The 22,238-nt window shown below is 37.5% G+C and overlaps 1 protein-coding gene across 1 annotated transcript in view; it reads right to left on the bottom strand.

Moving 5' to 3' along the window:
- The window catches only part of ipo11 (importin 11), a 127,541-nt gene that overhangs the window by 61,737 nt on the left and 43,566 nt on the right, over positions 1-22,238 (bottom strand). Inside the window, exons 14-19 of the mRNA XM_085367379.1 lie at positions 20,729-20,776; positions 18,775-18,880; positions 8,269-8,395; positions 2,005-2,038; positions 1,768-1,808; positions 1,548-1,664 (exon numbers count right to left, since the gene is read on the bottom strand). Coding sequence (XP_085223505.1) covers positions 1,548-1,664; positions 1,768-1,808; positions 2,005-2,038; positions 8,269-8,395; positions 18,775-18,880; positions 20,729-20,776 — 473 coding nt within the window. The remainder of the gene's footprint in view (positions 1-1,547; positions 1,665-1,767; positions 1,809-2,004; positions 2,039-8,268; positions 8,396-18,774; positions 18,881-20,728; positions 20,777-22,238) is intronic.

The raw sequence follows: 22,238 nt of genomic DNA, 5'->3' as shown, positions 1-22,238 counted from the left end.
GTAGGTGAAAATTCATGATATTTTTTTTCTTTTAAGTCTGTTTGTCAGCAATGCGAAAATTAAATGTGCCAACTTCATAATCTGCAAAACCTCTTATGGAAGCTAATTTTGTTGACACATGTTGTCAGTGTCTGTAGCTCCACAGCAGCTAAGGCATTACATTTTACCAAACTATAGAGGATATGACACATGCACAGTTCATGAAAAAACTTCTCTGTCCTCAATCATCCTTCACAAAACACTGTTCTAATACCAAAATGGTATCATATCCATTTCCGTTCTTAGATTACATCAAATCTTTTGTTTAAATCATGTAAATATCTGGGTAGTTAGAGACTAATTGGATGCCATCACTGTCATTCCTGTGTGAAATTACAAAATGTGATGGCACACTGTGCAATTTAGGTGCAGTTACTTTGCAGCCAGCCAACTCCAGGACATTTGAGTATGGCACTGAATTAACAACTACAGAAACTATTCTGCCTTTTCTTGTACTGACTTGTGCTAGCCCTTTCTATTCCCTATAGTGGCTATGTGGCCGAGCTGAAGACCCCACACTGGGATTTTTTGCTCGATTACACATTTATGAGGAGCCACCTAGGAGCAGAGAGAACAGTAAAAGAAAGAAAGAAAATGCTGTGGAGCCTTGAGGAGAAAGATAAAAAGTGAGAAAAACAGACCCACAAAACCACCCTAGGATGACATTTGTGAGACTGACAGCATAAAAAGTAGCTAAATCTCATATCTGTTATCATGTTCATTTCAACTCAACCCATAGTCGTGGTTTCATTGCCTAGTTCCTCAACTGCTGCCACTCTTTGCGGGTTCAAAATCCCTCATGAGAACGGTTAGAATATTAATGGGATTTCCAGTGACATTAGAAGTTTAGCCAAGACCAGTGACTGGGGGAAGTCTTAACCAGATTGACAGTTTGCTAGGATAAAAGCCATTTTTGTGACAGATTTAAGTCAAGGAATTATTTTAAGGGATGGCACTTAAAATGGATCTGAATAGAACGTAGGGGGGTCAAAAGGAAAGGCATTTTTTTCCAGGGCTGGCAGTTAAATGGATTAAAACAACTTAATGGATGCTCAAAAAATCTAATCCATATGGTTACAAAAGCATTGCAGTGGCAGAGGAGAGACTGTATCTTCATTGTAAATGAGAGCAGACATCAGAACAAGCGCTGCTTGAGGCTTTGTGATTTACAAAGAATCAAGATTTGGGCTTTATCTTTTAAGACAGATGGCCGTTTTACCTTGGTGGTGTGGGTATAGTACAAGGTGACTGGTGATTTGTATCTGTGATTTGATGTTTTTTAACAGCTTCACATGTCCCCTGCAGAGTCCAAGTCAATAAGTACAATTTGTGGAGTTACACTTCAAAGAGCACTGCCAGAATATATCTTTTCAGATGTCGAACACAAGGGCTCCTTCAAAGACACTTTGGAGTTTGCCTCAACTTTTCATACCGTAAATGTCATCGTGCAGTAATATAAAGATGCATATTACTTAAGGAAAACTTCTATCTGATATCAAACATCTTACCTGGATGCCTACTCTCTCGATGACGCAGGAGATGACATGGAGCACCTGCATTTTAGTGTCGCACTCTGTTACCTGCTGCAACAACTGGAAGAGCAGCCCAAAGATGGACTCAAGATACTAAACAGGGAGACAGAATTTAAAATGTCAGACATAAATACTGATGTCTAAAAAACCTTTTTTGGTGTTTTCTAAAACTTGAATTTCAGAAACTTGTACTCACTGGAAGGAATTGTTCTGTCCGGAACTCAAAGTCATCGACAGGTGATCATGAGTTAAAGAAGAAGTCAAACTTTAGGGTAGACAGATGTTAAAGCAATTCACCAAGATACACTCAACCATTGTACATTTGCTTTTGCAAGGTCGCAGTCAGTTTACAATAACACTCAAAAGAATGATAAATTCATGTGCTGCTGAAGTTAACTACCCTTATTTTCAAATAGGCCTATCAAAAGGATATTGAGTTTAAGAGTTGTAGCCGTCTCAATCCGCACCTATAAGAGGGGGAAAAAAACATGGCTCAGCAGGTAAAATTAAGCATCACATTATCCATCTAAACCGATACAAACAAACTGGCGAGAAAAAATAGAAACCATAAACCTAAAGTAAAACAACTTTTCAGAAATAAACAAAGCTAGTTTGCAAGGTACCATGTTAGCCTAATAAAGGCCATCGAAGTGGCTGCTCAGCTTTCTGTATCACAGCAGCATAATCTGGCAATGAGTATGATGGCAGAAGGTTAAAGGTTAGCAAAAAAACTTAAATGCCAGTCTACTAACATGTCTCAAGCTTTAAATTCACATGCCTGTTTGGGTATATTCAGGTAAGATAACCCAGAACAGTCATAGGTCATACGTCTAATGATCAGTTACAACTCTCAGGTTATTGCCTGTAAACTGACAAATGAGCACAATTTGGGTGAAGAACCCTTAGGTGATCAGTGAGAATTTGCTTAAATCTGTTACTGTAGGAGGAAAAGAAAATCTTGTGAATTATGGACAGATGGACTGTGGACACATCAGCATGGCATGAACTTATTGGTCCTTTGGCCAGATTTGCTAACCCAGATCTGAGAAATTCTTTTAATACAACAAATCAATATGTGTGATTTTGACTATTTTGTTACGGTTGGAATGTTATCGTTTTTAGCCTGCAAACATTTTTGCAAGGTCTGCATAGCAAATTTCCCCAAAAAGGTGCTTAAATTGCATTTTCCCTTCCACGATAATACAAATGGGGTTTCAAATCTGGATCACAGATCATTTCATATTCATACACTGACTGGAAAACTCAATTGGCCTCTGTCTTTCTGTTTGTGTTGTACAACACACACACACACACACACAAAAAAAAGTTCTTTATGAATATGGAGCACCCCATTGATCTGATCTTGACCCTCAGATTTTCTCTCAATACTTCTTATCTTGACTAAAAAATATTGACAGTTTCACAAGCATTACCATCATCATTTATGCACATAACACAATCATTTTCAAACAACACGAGTGCAGAGTTAAATAATCTTCTTTGATTTTTAGAGTTACTCTGTTAGGGTAAAGCCAGAAAACTGCAGAAATCAAAATTTTAATGAACAAGATTTGTGTTCTCCATTCTTATGACTCACACACACACACACACACACACGTATATTCTTTGCTTCCACCACGTCAGTCATATCATAATTTATCCTCCTTATTTTCATGCATATTTCTACATGTATAAAATACTGCCAAATCCAAATAAAATGTAAAATTGTTCTGTTTTTTTTAAAGGACAATAGTAAAAAGAAAAGGCGTTTGCATTTAATTTTTAATTCAGAAATCACAATTATCTATAAAATCCTGAGCCATTTTTACTGAAGATTTTGGTCTCCATTTATTCTGCCTCATCACATCATGCCAAGTCAAGGTTTTGGAATTACTGGCACCAAACCAGTGGTATGATCACACTCACACTGGCACATTTTCCTCAATTATTAATTGACTTACTCAAATAAGCAGCATAACAACTTCTCCAGCTTGTGGTGTTTATACTTTTCTAACACTATGAACAGCTCATATTTCTGAAGCACAGAAAATAAACTGATTCTCATATTATGTTTTATTTTTAAAAAATGACATGACAGCAATAACTGTAAGTAAGCATAATCTAAGGTCTGCATCTCTTTGGTAATTAACTTACAACACACACACTTGACACTAGGCAGCAGCTTAGTCAAAATATAAGCTGTATGATATTTGTCCACTAAACAGATATGATACATTTGGCCAATTTAAATGAATACAATCATTTGTATAACAATAATAATATGGGCTAACAATATTATAAATCCATAGACAAAAATTTGAAGCATCTGTTCTATACTGAAAATACAGGTGACGAACAAAACAAATGGAAAAAGTACATTAATGAAAGATAAATCTGAAATTCAGACAGTCTGGTTTAGACACGAAGAAAAAACACAGCCCTTCTGTCTGCATGTTCATAAAATACTGAATATGGTTTTAATAATTCCGCATACATTAACCAGCAACAAAAGGAGTATGTTGATGAAGTGGGCTCTGCAAGTGCCATCAGCACTGGCCTTGTTGGCAATTGGAATACTTATGAGTGAAACTACATTCTAATTCAACAAAGCATAGAGAAAACCATGGGTTAAAAGATGGAGATAAAATACTCAGATGGGTCTTATACAAAAACATACGTATTGTCCGACACTGTTACATGAAACATTCACTTTAAAATGTTACTGATGTTCAAAATATCTGAGGGGTTAAGAAGCCAAAAATAAAAAAATAAAAATAAAATTCATCAGATTTATGCCAACTATAAAAGTAACTGAAGGTCTAACCAGGGAAAACTTACATTTAACCAACTCAGTGAATCTGACTAAGATAAAAGTAACGTGAAAAAGCAACACCAAATCCAAAACAATCATCTGGAGTAAAATGATAATGAGCATCATCTAAAAAACCTACATGCATATTAAGTAACACAAATGCATATCCTCTTCTGAAAAATATTTCAGCCAGTGCTCACTGAAAAATTCTAAGTGTTAATTTAAAAAAAAAATGCTGGCAGATAAGCAACAGCCATTTCCACAATTTGTAGTTACCGATGAGTTAAGTTGCTTTATAATACATCATTATAATACAAATTAATGATTAGTGTTCACATAAATACATGTATGTTGTAACGTGCGGTGGAGATGAAGCCAGCCGCGGAGATGTGCAGGTGGATAGCGAATGAGCAACAGCTTCTGACTTTCCAAAAAGTACTCATTTATTTACAATATCAAAAATAAAAGTGCTACCTCTACCACACATTACTAAAGAGCACACTAGTCCGCGTACACACGGGAGCATCCATTACAGGAGGAGTGCGAAGAAGAACAAAAAAAGGGGGTGACACCAGTCGTGAGACAGGAGGCGCCGCCATGTGGTGATACACTGCATTACAATAGCAACTGTTACAATGTGTATGTATGTGTAAAAGCTTAAGGAGTTAAAAGCTTAAACTCACCACAAGACTATTTTTAACCTTTACTAAGACTCTGTGAGTAAACAAACAAGAATGCTGCAAAAACTAGAACACCTTGAAGAAAATGAGATAAAAAAAAAAAAAAAAACTGTCACAATCCAAGTAATATGCATCTGTGATTTAGCTCATGAATGCCACTGATGGATGCTAATAAAGCATGTGCATGGATGGCTGTCTCACATATAAAGCTCCCGGAGTGTGCAACACTACCACAGAAGTCTGCGGAAACTATTTAAGAGAGCATGCTTGTGATAATCAAAATGTTAATCTGATCAAGACACCGAGGGCCACTGCCTTATCACCCTTTCTAACAGTAAATGGCACCATAAATTACAAAAAAGCTCATCATATTGCATTCAGTACAATGACTGAGGCCATTAACTCATCGGGAAAGTATTACAGGTCACAGATCATGTTGTTTTTCCCATAGACTTCTGCACAATTAGACTTCTTTATGCAACCAAATGGGCTTCCTTTTTCCATAACAATGAAGAGTTTGCTGCACTGCAGCATGAGCTCCTACATCTATCTTTTAAATACAATGCGACTATGACAAGGCGCTTCAGTCTAATTTTTGGACACAAGATGTCATAATTAAATAAGTGAATAACTTTCCAGGTTAATAAGGAAAACAGAGCAGCAACAAGGATATTAACAACTTAGATTGTTTATAAGTCTCGAGGTTTGATTAACAATTCATTCAGGTAAAGACTTTCTAATTGGCCCCGAAAGATACTGATCAGGAACTACAACATGATTAGTGAGCTGGTCAGTTATGTAAATGCAAGTTTGTACGAGGAAATGCCGCTGAAATGGTAACAGCACTGAAATTAATCTCTACTTTATATCACAAACGATTTACAAAACCCATTTACCTACACAGGGTGTAAATAAGAGTAAAATAGATAATACTGGCATGTAACTAAATTATCACATTAAGTGCGCATTCTTTTAAGTGCAATAAAAACCATCTGTGCACAACATCTGGATCAAAGCAGCCAAACGTATATAAGGTAACACCACACAAATTATGATCAAAGTTCAGGCTGGACCTTTAAAAAGCAAAAATCATTAGTGATTTCAATTAGGCTAAATTTGATATAGTGGCGCTACACATTTAGACTACCTAAGAGGCAGAACAAGACATGTCTGTTTGAACTATGAAATGCTGCCTTCAAGCTACAATCACTGAAAACATTATCAAGCTATTTTTTTCCCCCTCCTGTTTTGCCAAGAATATCACTATAGCAAATTTCCTTGATCTATCATGACATCATTTTGAGGCTCACTTCACTACAACTTAAATTTTGTTTCGGTAGAACAAAGACAAATCTGAGGCCAGCAGATTGTGCGAGTGTGAGTGGTGGGGAGTTGAAACTGTTACAACTGTTTTGATATTTGTACTCCCCAAGACATCTGAGGGATTACAGCAGTGCTCATCAATTGGCATATGAGATGTGCCTTTATTAGTCAAGAAGACTGCAGGCTTTTGCACGGCATAGATTTTTAGGTTATCTAAGTGACTTATATATCATGTTTAACCTGAGTAGCGAAAGACGGTGGTGGGTTTGAAAACAATTTGCCGGGAGTCCGGTGTTCTCACCAGCTCTAGTGAGCTTTGCCCCCGGCTAGCTATCGAGCTCGTCGGGACGCTTTGGAAAATATGTGGTGTCTTGATAAACTGAGCAGATATTTGAGGTTTACACAGCTACATTCTCGCCTGAAAATATGTTAAACGTTTATTTTGTGACCCAGAAAGAATAATAAGAGTAATATTAAAACTAACTAGCTGCCGCCATTGGAAACTGAGCAGGGCAGCGCTATGAATTCTGGGATAGGTTGGGCCACAAAGTATACACCCGACCCATCCTTCAAATCTGGGGAAACGAAGGCCGCATTTGTCGGAGTCTTCAAATTTGGACAGTCTTTGTCATGTCGCTGTAACGTAATCGGCCTACAATTGCACAGGAGGATGCGGTTCCTGAATTTGGACACAGCTACGATACCGGACACTGCTTCTTCTTCTTCTCTGTTTCAGTCCGTTATTACACTCTTAAATCCTACTACTTATTCCTACGTCTTACAAAGCTTCAAACGACGCGTCGACTATTAAATTAGTCGTCGATGATTTTGATAGTCGACGTAATCGTGACTAATCGACTAATCGTGGCAGCCCTAAAGTACACACGTTTTTATTCTAAATTCTAACCTATAAAAATGACTGACAACTCCTGTTGCATGTACAGGAACGGATAGAAACACTCAGTTCCACAAAAAGTGAGCCCGTTTGAATGACATGTTCTAGATTTGTTCAGTGTCTGCTATTTGAATTGTATTTGAACCCTGAACAAACTTCTCTAAGAGCATTAAGTAGTGTTTCACAACTTAATAGAAGGTTGTTGAAATTCAAATGCGCAGTACATTTTCCAGTCTACATACAGACACAAATCTATCTCTGTTAATAGTGAGTAACTATCCTATTTAGCCACCTACTGGCAAAGAAAAGTCAGCAACCTGCAATGAATTTTACTCAATATACATGAAATGTATTTTGTATTCAACATCATACCCCCACAACATGACAGATGATAATTGAGTGTCAGTTAATGGACACAGAAAATGATATTTAACTGCTACCTCTTGAGTGAACCAATCCCTGATCACATTTCTGGCTGTTTGGAGATTAAGTATTAAAATCTTAACTTTAATTAAAATGTTATCATATTACTAGATATAAATTATGTTAAAAGAAAACAATCAAGTGCATGAGACAGAAAGCATATCAGATGATTAATCTAATTTTACCTTACGGTGAAACTCAGTCCAAATTGGGGTTATGGTTTTGTCAAGGCCACAGCTAAATAAAAATGTTAGTGGATAGTAAAGGAAAAATTCAAAATATAAAATCTACAGTAAACAGTAAGTTGAGAAAAAAAGATGGAAAAAGCTTGTCACAAACTCTGATTACATTTGGCTTTTTTATGTAGAAAGATGGCAGCACAGTGGCTGTGGTTTCACGCTATTAAGCAGAAAACTGTGTTTGTGTAGCCAGCTGTGCACTTTCACTAACAGCCCATTTCAGTCATTATGAACTGAACAGGAGGGTTTTTTGTAAGAGAACCTGGCACTTTAATCACCAAGCACTTTTGAGTGGGGGAAAAAAAACTGTATGTAGCTGCCTTACCACCAAGTCGGGATCTTGCATGAGACTTAAGATGACCTCATAGAGTAAAGGTCGAAGGTCAGATTTGAACTTGACAGAAATCCACTGCCCTATTAGCCAGATGACTCGTCGACGAATCAACTTGTACCTGCAGGACAGAAGAAGACAAAGTAACTTTTAGCTGAAAACCCGAACAGATGACTACTCTGTGCTCTTCAATTATATCGTAATATGGAGAAATTAACCAGCTGGCGCTATAATCTTAGAACCATAATGTGAATACACAGCAGTAGTTAGCAGACCATTAAAAACTGCTGGGCCTATTCAAATAATGAAATCTGCACTGTCATTGTTTAAAGCTTATTCAGAATTGTTTCTTGTGTTGTGTTTTTTTTTTTTATTGTTGCCTCCAGTATGCTGGAGGCTATGGCACAATTTGTGCTCTCAGGTAAATATCACTGTCACTTTATTACACCCTACAGATAAGTCTGAACTTGGAGTGTAAAGAATGTATTTGTTCAGACACATTCTACTGTATGTGCATTTGTTTAGCTGAATTCATATGAGCAAGAGACTGAAAGCCTGAGGGACAATGAATCTTGTGACTAATGACCAAGTAAGAGAATTGGCCTAGTTAGAAAACTAGAATACTTAATAAAAAAAAATACTTGTGTGGAGTAGTTATGTGACAAAAGCAAGCTGCATGTCTAAATTGCAAGACGCTATACGTTTGGAAGTTATTTTTCAGACAATTATATTTGGCAAGCTCCTTTTGTATGTCTAAGGACCACCTTGACAGTAATGATAGGGACTGAAGGACAAGGGAAGAGACAGATGAGGATAGGGAGTGACACTCTTGTTGGCTTCCTGTCAAACATCCACAGGGAGGCAGAGATCATAGCCTGGGCCACCAGCCAGAAGATGCTAAACAACAGTATGACTCAGGAGGTGGAGATGGAAAAACAACCTTGCATGTGTGCATTACAGTCGTGCTGATGGAGGATGATGTCAGGGATCGATGGCGGTCAAAAGGTTAATAGTGATAGCTCACCAGTCAAGGCTATTTTTTTCCAGTTTACCCACTGATGCAATAAATCGATAATATTATCATTGTTCTGAGATTCATAATAATTTTTAAAAAAGCCAAGCTACAGTGTCCCACTTCCACATATAACCAATACCTGCAACACAGAGGGGGACGATATAGTAAAACCACAACAGGGTACATATTATATCGAGTGGATACACATGGATACCACAGTGGTATGATGCTCTGGCACCCAGCAGCGATGCCATCACTCACTGGAGATACCATGAGGGGCAACAGGACGACTGGACTATGAAGCAAATCGTCAGCTCTAGTGTGTATGCACAAAACAAGCTACAAGTCTTGATCTTAAAAATAAATAAATAAATAAATGTATAGCAAATAACATTAAATTAAAGGCCTGCTGCACAGGATCACAAAGAACTGGAGCATCAAAGAAGAATGAACAATCCATCAATGACCTTTAAAGTAAAATAGAGTTAACCAGACAAACTGGATTTCCACAGGTTTTTTTGAGGCAATAACACGTGATGGTTCCAAAATGAGAAAGCAGGTATGCCAATGCCACTGGCAGTAAACAGGCAACTGGGAACATTCAACCAGCTCTCAATAAATCAAAATGCTAGCATCTCTGATCCAAAGAGAGAGTGACACTGCATGTAAATTATCCCAAGATCATCTGTTACTATCACTCACACAAGTTAAAATCTGTGGCTATTGCTAATGTTTGATGTTCTTAAAACTCTGAGAATATAGTACCTTTATCCTTTAGACTTGCATCGCTTTTCCTTTTCATGTTTGAACCCTACTTACTTTCCACCAAAACCTTAATAACGGTCCCTTCAAATCTTGGCCCCAATAAAATTTCCATATTGCTTTCAACTCTGGAATAAGTCTAAGGGCAAGCATTTAATTAATGAATAAGCACACATATGAGGCATCAACAGGCACATCCAAGAATCAACAGGCAATGACATTGGCTTTAATTAAAGAGTCTGTCTGCATCCAAAACGAGGAACCAGCCAGAAAAATTGGCAATGTGAAAGGAGATGCATGATACTCAGACCACAGATGTCAGGAAAGTTTAGAGACAAAAACTGCGACCACAGCAGCATCGCCACACAAAAATGAGACGGCATCGTGAGCCAAGATTGGTAAAGACAATTTTTTAAAATCTGCAAATGCTAATATGTATGCATTTTTTAATCTTTAATTCTGTGGCACAGGAATTTCAGCAGAGTTCAGGGCTGAATTTGAAGAGTTATGATTAACAGACAAAGAAGGAAAGTCCATGTAAGGAACACATTTCCTGATTTGGTGATGATTTATCAATGTTTGATTTTTGGCAAGTATCTGCCCCGCACAAAGAAATAAACAACATTTCTGTATATAAGCAATATTTTTTCTAGATCATGTTGTAGAAAACCAGTTGCAAAATGTCTTTGAGTATCCAACAAATAAATCTTTAACCTTCTCAGCATTATTTCTGACTTTGTACTGACGTGACTAACAGACTACACATTTCCAGGGCTATGTTGCATCTGTGCATGACTGGAAAAAAATACTGAATATCTGCTTCAGCAAGGGAGATTACAGGTGGTACAGTCTATTATTAGTGCAGTAGCAAAGTGGAAGAAAAGATTAGAGAAGCAGATGGACAGACAGGTTGACAGAGGTATTTGTCAAAGGTCAGACATGACTCATCCATGCTAAAGCTGTTTCCTCCTCCACAACTTCACACAGCTGTCAGGAACCCTGTTCATCATTTCTGGCAAGCCCATGGGAAATCCGTGGACAGAAATGAGCCCAAAGGAATTTTACATTATTGCCGAGAAAGAAATCTTGCACAGTTCAGGCTACATAAATGTAATTTATTTCATACATTGCTGTGTGTATGTAAAACTTTATTTTCCCAATACTTAAAATTCCTAAGCAATGTAGTGTGAGACTTCCAAGTCAGAGTATGAAGAACCTTTTACACAGTGGCACAAAATAATTCCCTTTACCATTCCTGCAAAAAGCGATTCAGCCTGGATCTAAGGTTCGAGTGAACAGTTCCACATCACTGCCGTAAAGATTTAAGCACCATTTTTAGATTTTAGGACTCAAATTTAATTCACTTAGTCAATACCAAATGGAAGAGCTTGTTAGTCACAATCAGAGCTAATGCAAAAGAAACTAAAGAAAATGCAATGATATGACAAGTAGTATTAAAAAAAATAAAAAAAATAGCTGCTGCCAGAGCTACCCCTCATCTTCAAGTAAATGCACCTTTAGTACAAATGTGAAAATCCTACATCACCTCATTTCAGCTACTGTAGTCACAAGACTTTCACAAAACTTGACTTCTGGTCACCTAAAGGCCAAGGTTACGATAATCGAATGCATCCAAGGTTTTTAGTGGATGCACCTATGGAAACATTTTGAAAATCCTAGGTGTCATCTTTCTCGAGTGATCCTTTTCACAGGATTTACAGAACACTTAATCTCAACTAGTCCTAAGATTTTTAGATGTATGCCACCTCATGAGTTACTGTATTCACAAAGTTGGGTGTCCAAACTGCCTGTGATAGCACAAGACTTCACGGTTGAGGGATAAAAATGGAACCCCAATACAGGCCCAATCAGTTCAAGACTACTTGAAAAATGGCACACACACACACACAAAACATAAAAATCACATTTCGCATGGTTGGATCTTAACAACTTCCCAAGCAGAACTTCAACATGTAACTAGGAGAAATGGAAGTGAGTGAATGCTTTAAAAAAAAAAAACAAAAAAAAAAACAGAAATCAAACTTCCAGGAATTGGAGTTGGATCGTCTCAGTGTCTTGACAGACAGCCAACTGGATCCTCCGGCTCAGTGCTGGTTAAAATTTTTGGGTCTTCCACTTGACTTTTCATAACCCTCAGGATCATTTAAGAAATTCCAAATGACTGCCTTGCTGCGTCCCACCTCAGCAGCAATGGTGCGCTGTGAGAGATCCTGCTTATGCAGTTCAACAACCCAACCATGTTCAAAATGGAAAAGTTTTGGGGGTTTTTGCCTTTGCCATCAGAATGTCATGACACTGTGACTACCTGACAGAAGGTAACAATAAATCCACTTTTTTGCACAGATTTGACCTTTTAAAAGCATGTGGTCATAAACTTTTGATCAGCCTGTTTCAGTTTAAGCCTGGTTTTCAATTAATTGCATGCTCAAACAAATGTTTTGTCTCCCTCCCATTTCTTCTTGTCACATGTTGAAGCTCTACTTGCAACCTTGTTAAGATCCAACCATGCAAAATGTGATTTTTTTTTATTTATTTATTTTTTTTGCCATTTTTCAAGTGGTCTTAAACTTTTGATCTGGACTTCATAATAAGCCCAGTTTTGTGAGTGCTTGTTTTCCCCAAGACTTGACCCCATGTCAACGTGTTTGTATCACAACGTGCTTGTGATACAAACCTAACAAAAATCAACCCAATGTGTCTAAAACTAGCAATAAGAGAACACCAAGACTTAAAAGGTAACAACTTTGAAAAGTCTCTTGGCTAACCAACAGATGCTTTTTACTCCAGACAGACACATCAAGCAACAAAGGGAATGTCAAAGTGCCAAAGTGTTTCACAGCCTTCTATGCTGGCAAAGCCTGGAAGCAAAATAATTGAACACAAACCATATCTGTTTAGGTTACAACAAAAGGTGTTTTTTAGGCTAGTCCAAGTAAATAACACAAAAAAAAAGCTCTCAGCTATGTCCAAATACAAGTCATGTGTTAGTTCTGAATATGTATGAGCTTCAAGATGCCTCACTATCTCCTCTGTTCTTGTCAGGCACGCTGTCCCGTCACAGGTAAGACAGCTGTTTTGGCTTAGGCAGAAAAGGGAGGAAAATAGTGACAGCAAGTTAAAAATTAAAGTACTGTTTCTCATGAGGGTGACTGTACACAATGTGCATCTGTGTAGTCATTATGCCAAATACTGACAAACAACTCACTGGCTGCCTGAGGCTCAGCCATAGGTGTAAGCCACACACAGCAGCTTTGCTGACAGATTTGGGTGCGAATACATGCACTGTTACTACTTCACACCAAGTGATACAAGCAGACTTATCCAGGGCCTAAACTTATCATGAAACCTGCAAACTGCAAGAGGTGCAAGGGCCTTGTAAGAAAAAATACATAAAAAAAAAAAAAAAAAAAAAACGCAAGCTAGCAAATAAACATCTACATAGCTTCTACTGGATGAGCGGCTCAGAAGCATTAGATGGAGGGTGATTTGAATGCAAATTATATTCAAGTTGTTTTTAAGTCTTGTAAGTAACTCAGATCTCAGTTGTAAACACCATGAACTGTAGACTTTAAGTTTGCATTCTTAGGCAACACTTTGCTAAACGGTTAGGGACCCACAGCCCTGAAATGCTGATTTGTTTTAAAATGGAAAAAAAAGTTTGGCAGATTTCTGATCTAAAGAATATATTCAACCCTAAAGAAACAACTCAAGATGATAAGTGGCACAGAAACTGTATCCAAGCAGGAAACAGAAAATCCTGTGAGTGAAAGGACTTTGCCAAAGACATTGATTCAGCTATTGCAATGATAATGTTATTTGCAAGAAACGGGTTTTTCTTGCATTAATAACAATTATACCTGTCACCTGAACATATTACTGTGGATCTCTGGGATTCTATTATGTGTGAAAATGTGAGATCACAATATGTACGCCATATTAAACACTCCAACCGTGAATACCCAAAGGGCCAAGGAAGGCAGACAGTGCAGCATCTGGGAATGTTCTGGTAACAGTGACAAATGTGCATCGAGCAAGTGTGTCAGCCAGAAAACCTGCTTTGAATGTGACGTCTGCAAATACCAAACAGGTATTGTCCCCTCTGCTTCTTTCTTCCTACTGACACTGCCAAGTTAGAGAGCTATTTTAGCTATTCTGATGCTGTGCTTTATTTGTTGCTAGTAGTGGCTGGTGTGTGTGTGTGTGTGTGTGTGTGTGTGTGTGTGTGTGTGTGTGTGTGTGTGTATACTGCCCTAATCTCTTTACATACTCAAATTATCACAAGATGTAAGGCCCCCGCTTAAATAAATGGATACATTTTAAAGTTTTTAGATGTTTAGGTTAGGTCAAGCATGCTGATTAAAATTGAGCAAGTACATGTTATGGCTGGTTAAAGTTTCGCCCAAGCATTCATAAGATGAACTGCAACACAGTTCGGTGAAACCAAACCCTCTATTTCCTAACGAGTCCCTTTCCCCGTCTAATTACTTTACACCAAATAAAGTGTATGAAGCTACTAAAATGAAAAAGTGAGTTCTAAGTAGGGCTGCCACGATTAGTCGACTAGTCACGATTACGTCGACAACTAATTTAATAGTCGACGCGTCATTTGAAGCTTTGTAGGATTTTCTGAGATTAAAGTTATCGTTTTTACACAGCCGAATAAACGTCAAGCAGACAACTGATTATCAGAAGTGTGAGATGCTCGAGAATATACTCCGGTGTCCTGTTATATTTTAGATAGCAAGGAGTTTATTAAACTTCACCGAAACAATCTGCAAATTTCATTAAAATTTAATAAACTATCATCTTGTCTTCATTTTTAGTTAGCACATACCTTAAACACTTAAAGCTGTAAGCTAATGACAGTTATATAAGAGCTGATGCATGCTGGTGCAATAAGCTGTACGTTTTACGTCCAATGGATGCATGATCTGATTAGTCGACTAATCGCAAAAATAATCGGTGACTAGTCGACTATCAGAATAATCGTTTGTGCCAGCCCTAGTTCTAAGTGGCATGAAAAACACAGAAATATGACAGTGATGGAAAAACTTTGCTCAACTGGCTAGGTGTTGCTATTCAGGGAAGAAAAATGGTATACTACACAATAGTGTAAACCTGCATGGAAATCAGAACAGAAGATGATCTAAGAACCTTAGACTTTAATTGCTTGTTTTTGTATACTCGGTCACTAGGAGGAAAAACCCCTTAGTTTAGCAAATAAAGTGATTATTATCATTTCCATAAGCACAAACATGTAATTAGTAACAATATCAAGTATTAAATATAGTAATAATCATATCAAAAATTGTAGCAATACAGTTCTTTAACAGAAAGGACTATTAGAACATTTTAAAGGTGTGATACGTTCAAAAATGTCACAAATCACAGAAAGTTGAACAAAGCAGAGATAAGTCAGGTGGCACAGGCCACTACAAGTAATTACAAGTCTACAATAGAACACTTCATGATCTGGACCCCACAATTCAGCAGTATCAAATCCACCTACACACCTTTGGGGTGAACTTCAAAGCAGCATCAGTAAAAAAAGAACTTCCACTTATAAACCTTGGGGAGCTGTGCAAAGCACTAATGTTTGCTTGGTTAGCTTTGATACCAAGAGCACGACGGCTCTGTGGTTCAGTAAGTGCCACAAGGGTGACAACTCTTTCAAATGTGGGCCTTTACTGTATGGAACAGCGACTTTCAACTTTATAGCCACGGAGTGCATATATAGATACACTATATAAAATGAGTAGTTCAGATCCACTGTATATCAAAAAACCTGCGGATCACACATATTTGGAAGTTTAAAGTGTTTGGATTGCAGTCATAATAAAGTGTTCTGAATATACAGCTTTAACATCAGGTGGCTTTAGATCAACTAGGCAGGAACGTGTGCATACGTGTGTTGGAGGGGGGTTAGCGGGCTGTGATAAGGCAGGTTACAAACAGCAAGTTAATTGCAGTAACATTACACAAGTGTATTCTTATTTGTAGTACACCCCACTGAGAGCTGAGAAATAAATACTACATTGCAACTTGAAAAATAAGATAATATACTGACAGTGTAAAGACAAGCATCACGAAGATGAAGTCCTTTAACAGATGTAGGCAGTCATGCATGACCACTTGAAAACAGAAACCTCTGACTGCTACAGAGAAAAACTCCACACACCAAGGGAGATCATCAAGCATGTCCCTTTTTAAACCATCCATGATGAATACACATTCCCAACTTCAGAAGCCCCATCAAAGTACTGTGGGAACCATGTGACAGCAACACAGCTTCATTTGCACACCACAACAGAGAAATCAATGAGAGTTGAAAAGTTTATCTGCTGTCCTGGATGTAACTAACCTTGGCTTTGCTGAATCCGAGTACAGCTCAAGGATATGTTTTATATGACTTGCTTTGTTTTGGTGGACCACGAGTCGGAATATTGACTGACTGATTGATAAGGCCAGTGTCTTTTTATGATCACATTTTTACTGAGAAGATAAAAGACAATAATGAATTTTATATTGTAAGCAATGAACAGGCTGTTCCACTGTGTGCCACTCTTTCACCATCATCATGAAACATTGAAAGTATTTTATTTTAAAAACAAATACAAAGACACATTTTGTAAAATTTATGACACACATTGAGTGTCATGCTTCTTTGAGTAGCCATACTGCAGTGTCTACTGCTTTGATTGTGCATTCACACAGTAGTGCAAAAAGAACTCCGAGACTCATTGCTTCACCACTTCCCAGCAACTGAGGAGCACCGCATATGACATGTTTCCAGAGTTTTAGCCGAAAAGGAATTTCTTACTGGCTTCTAATTACTGTTCTACTTTGCAGTTTTAATTTCAATTTGTCACTTGCATCAATTTTAATGCCTCTACACTAGCAACAGCCGTAGCTTCAGGCACTGAGTTTTCAGATTCAAGTTGTGCCTCTCTTTCGCCCCTATCGCTCTCTAGCTCCATTAATTTTATCCACACCCTTTATTGGGAAGGCCATGGATAAAATTCTTAAAATTTGGAAGAAACATTCAAGTGGATTAAAAGATGGCCACTGTGGCCTTGCAAAAAATGTTTTGGACCACAACTCAAGAATTTATATGCCAATTGTGATCAAATATGACACAGAGTCTATCAGGTAAAACTCATGCCATGCCCAAAAGGTCAGAGGTCTAACGTTCTTTGACAGAATCTTGTGCATAATTATTTTATAATCATCAATAAATAAAATGTAAGAATTTTGATGATATTTCACATTTGGTCAGATGATGAACTGTAATCTTTGTTAAGATGCAACCTGTGTGTTTTCTGGTTGGTGCAGTAATTCAAATAGTCTTCGACTAACACCATTAATGTGTGTATTTGCATGAGTGCACAAAAAATTGAGAAAAATTGAGAGCTGGCATTTGACTACATAATGGGTTTTGGGTTTGTTTGTTTTTTAATCATCTTCAGTGTTTTTCCCAGGAGTCTCAAAATTTAAAACCCTCCCTTAGAGTAAAACTGCATTCTGTATTGTTTCTTTATAGACTGGATTAAGCTTTAAAAAGAGATTAACCCCCAGGTAAAAGTGGAGGGGTTATCTGCACTTGCATAGCCTGGAGGAAGAATCAGTGCGACATCAAATACCATGCACTGTGACGTCAGCACCAACCCTCGGTGACCAACCTTCTGAGTGCTGCTTTGATTGTGTTTCGTGTGTGTGTGTGTGTGTGTGTGTGTGTGTGTGTGTGTGTGTGTGTGGCACTTCCATTGTCCTTCATCTCCACACCATCTCACCTCTGGTCAGTGTCTCCCTTTTCTAACACCTTTTAAATCCATCCATGTAGCAACTCATTGTAACTTTAGCTGACTGCCTGTAGAGCCCTTAAAGAGTTCTTTCACAGTTTAAACAAAGTTTTTCTATTGAGTGCTGCTGATGTCCGCATTTGTCTGCTGCTTGTAAAGTGATGTGAAAACTAGCAGTATTTTTTAACATAACCATGACGGAAAAAACACCCCAAGTATTTGTTACTTATGAGCTTTTTTGTATGCATTCAATGTGCTACAGGCTGTGAGAAAGCTGGAGAGGTTAATAGTCAATTAACTTGAGTACACTGGAAGGAGTGTTAAATATGCAACATAACAGACATTGAAACTGAGCTTGCATACAGTAAAACACCGATTACAAAAGAACTGCTAAGCTGCTTCACTATTATCATTTCAACCCTGAATGAGACCGATGTGGTCAAATGAGACATGTTCAAAAAAGGTAAGTATCCCCCCTCCGAGCCCCCCCCCCAAATATAAATTAATAATAATAATAATAATAATAATAATAATAATAATAATAATAATAATAATAATAATAATAACAACATTCCTTTTAATAATTCAGTAACCATGTCATACAAAAATAAAATCCTTACAGAAGGCTAATAAATTACTTAGATGTGGTATATTTACCTCTGTGAGGCCATTAGTGATTTAGGCCAAAAAATAATTTTATTGTTTAATGTTATCTAACCAGTAATAATTAGAGTGAAATTCCAAAAACTCATTTCACGGTCAAGTGGTCAACCTTTTCTAATTTAGTTAGATCTGGCTTTTTTTTTTTCATTAGTGCATGCTTTAATATTAAAATTACTTTTTTTTAAAAAAAAAAGAAGAAACAATTAAAAATAGAATATTTAGAGAAGACAAAAAGAATACCTGTGATGGCTGACTTGCAACTCTCCAAGAAGCTGATTCTTGAACCACTGGTCAAAGTCCACATTGTCAAACAGTTCATAAGCTGCTAATCCCACTGCATTGTATACTGCAGAGAAAAAAGTTACACTGGTTACAATATTCACAATACGACTGACATGTTTCCCCTACAACAGGGGTGTCAAACTCAAATACACAGTGGGCCAAAATTCAAATCTGGAACAAAGTCGCGGGCTAACATTAATATTTATTGAAAAAAAAATCTTCCTCCAGATTTAAGAATGAATCTTTTCTTATAGACTCGAACACGTTTTGCTGAAAAACTGAATATGGAACAAGCAAAGCTTAATACTAAACAATATATATATTAGCTGTATAATACCAGTAGGCCAGCTCTAATAGTCATTTGGTATGGCTTCGCGGGCCAAATGTAATTAGGCTGCGGGCCAAATTTGGCCCGCGGGCCAAATTTGGCCCGCGGGCCAGAGTTTGACACCTATGCCCTACAAGAACCTTTTCATTTAACCATTGGTTAAATGCTTGTGCAACACATGCACAGCAGCACAGACAAACAGCTCTTGAGGCTCTTTGACGCAAGTGAAAACGCAAAATTTGATAAATTAAACTGCAGGGGACCATCACAAAAATGTAACTTCATCCAACTTAACATGGACATTTTAAAGAAGCGAATAAAAGCAAAATGGCTAAAGCTAAAGCTACAGAGCTCAGAGCCAGTCAGGCTCTGCCGGCCTTGACCAAGCTTGAGATGTTATTAGCAAACTTGAAAACTGGTAAGGTAAAACATGTCAGATAAATGCCGGTGTAGAGTCATTTGGGGTTACTGGAATGTAGCTGTGGTTTCCAACAAATTAATGCTTGTTGTGAAGCTTTCATTCTGCTAACAGTAGGCTGAATATGCTTCAAATATGCAGGCAAATATTAACATACAAAACAACAAAACAAAAAAAGAGTACATGTTATAGAAACATAGACATTATAATAATGATACTATAGGTTATGCTACAGGCAGAAATTGGTGTAATGGTGACTAAAGGGCAGGGATGGCTCAGTAGGTAAAGTGGTCACCCCATGATCGGAAGGTCGGGGGTTCGAATCCACTGAACGGCTACCCTGAGGTACCCCTGAGCAAGGTACCGTCCCTACACACTGCTCCCCGGGCGCCTGCTTAGTGGCTGCCCACTGCTTCACTGAGTGAATGGGTCAAATGCAGAGAAAAACAAGTAATTTCCCCATGGGGATCAATAAAGTATCCATTATTATTATTATTATTATTATTATTAAAATGAAGAAGAGTGCAATAAAAGAATAAAATAAAAGATGATTAGAAAAAGAGTGACAGAATGAGAATATAATATAATATAAAAAGGGATAAAAGAACACACAATACAAGAAATAGTGGCTGTTACTATTTATAATTTATCTTCAGAAGTAATGAATTTTGAAATGGCAAAAAGCAGAGAACAGGACTGATAAAAAAAACAAAACGAAGAGAGACTGATCCGATTTACGGAAAAAGAAACAGACTTTTTCCATTATTTTAATTCTCTTGTATTATGTAAGGCTGAATATGGGGCAACTTGTGAAACAAAGAGCAAAACCATAAACCAGCAAAAACAAGGGAAATATAATCATTTAGGTGTCTATGATCAGTTTCAGAGGAGTTTAACACTTTAGATACATATTCTGTCATTTATTTTGAGAAAAACCAGGACTAATGATATGATGTACAGATGGACAGTGGAGTGGTGCAAAAGTAGCAATCTTATATTTTACTACTGACAAGGGAGGGACGTCTCAATAGGCAGCTAAGAGCTCTTTGGAATTGGTCTTTTTTGTTGGGGAAGATTTTTGTGTTAGAACAGTCAAACTCTGATACTCCCAGCATGACAGAGCAATAATTACAATGGAGTAAAAAGTACGTGAGCTTTTGACTGACCTGCATCCTTCATTAGCAACTGAACAGAGTCTTCCACATTGGTTGGGCCTGAAAAGACACAAATATACACTGGATTTAATTTCAGTAACAAGGCAGAATCAATAACATTAGCAATATAGCAGCATATCTATTGTCCCAGTATTGCTCTTTGACAGCGGAATGTATGTAAGGTATGTAACTGACAACTGGAAATTAAACAGGCACGTCACATCGGTCTTGCTTAAGCCATTTTGATGGGCTGTTCTTGCTCTCTAGTTGTATACTCAGGTTTCAAAATCAATAGATGTCTTCTTTCAACCATAGAATTACCCAAACTGGTGTTTTCCTTGCTCCAGCAAAACCAATTTCCACTCTGACACTTAAAATGAAAAGTAGCTCGAGAGACAGGGCAGAAGTGGACCTTGTAATCCACCCAAGCGAGCAATAGCACGACCAATTCAGCAACAGAACAAGAGCTACACACCAGTACCCCCATGAGATGAGGAGCAGTGTGCCAAATTTGCGTGTGTACATGACCGAGAGTTTAGAAAGGTGGACGTAATGACAGCCAATAGCAGAGTTCATACTGACTGTTAAGCTTAAATATTGAACTAAATCTGTGTTTCATCAACAGATGTGAATAGACTTGTTTGTACTATGCAAACTGCCTCAGACCATGTGTATGAGCAAATAATATATACTTATTTAGGTTTCCAGACTGATGTCACCTAAAATTTGGTCAAAAGTAAGAATATTAATATTTATTATTATATTATTATAAAGACTAAAAATATCTTCTTCCCATCAGCCATCGGGCTACTCAACACCCACAATAAACTCCAAGCTGTCACTAAACACTGCCGATACTTGGGTGGGGATACAAAAAACCATGTCAAGTAATATAAATATTCATATGAAAGGGCACGGAGAAAGCTCTACAACAGACATTTTATTTTTTCAATGCAATGCCCAATCACGTCACAAAGATACCATAACAGGCCTACATCATGTTGTAATATAAAGATTATAAAAATTTTAGTATAGCCCTTGCCCTTTGAGGGGAATTACGTTTTTTTGTCTTCATCCTATTCTTATGTTAAATGTATGAAAATTATTAAAAACACTTCATGATGTCATTTATCACTTGTCACTCTAGTTTCAGTTACAGCAGTGAGTTTCTTATCTTGACTGATACATGAGCCATACCTTCACCTGCTCCCTTCATACTCTTTTGGTCTACCTGGTAGCCCCCCCCCCTGCACAAACTTTGATGTCAAACCTTTTTTTTTTGTGCCTTCAATATCAGCCACAGTGCATGTCTCAGGGGATACAGAACTCATCTCCTCTGTTACTGGAGCCTGAGCCTTGCTTTTTTCTTTCCCATTTTTACCATTGTCATTTCAGAGGAAACACGGTGGACAGTTGAACCTTCTCTGGCACTATTTTTTAATCTTTTTATTTTTTTTGTCAGAAATTCTCCTGCACAGAACGTTCCAAAGTTAATGTTTCTTTATTTAGAGAAATGGAGGTG

This window comes from Diplotaxodon limnothrissa, linkage group LG12, assembly GCF_057381915.1.
Source record: "Diplotaxodon limnothrissa isolate DT_005_m linkage group LG12, D_limnothrissa_male_GT1.1, whole genome shotgun sequence".
In the NCBI taxonomy this organism is placed as follows: domain Eukaryota; kingdom Metazoa; phylum Chordata; class Actinopteri; order Cichliformes; family Cichlidae; genus Diplotaxodon; species Diplotaxodon limnothrissa.
The sequence above is the reverse complement of the archived record's forward strand: the minus strand, read 5'-3'. Positions and strand labels throughout refer to the sequence as shown.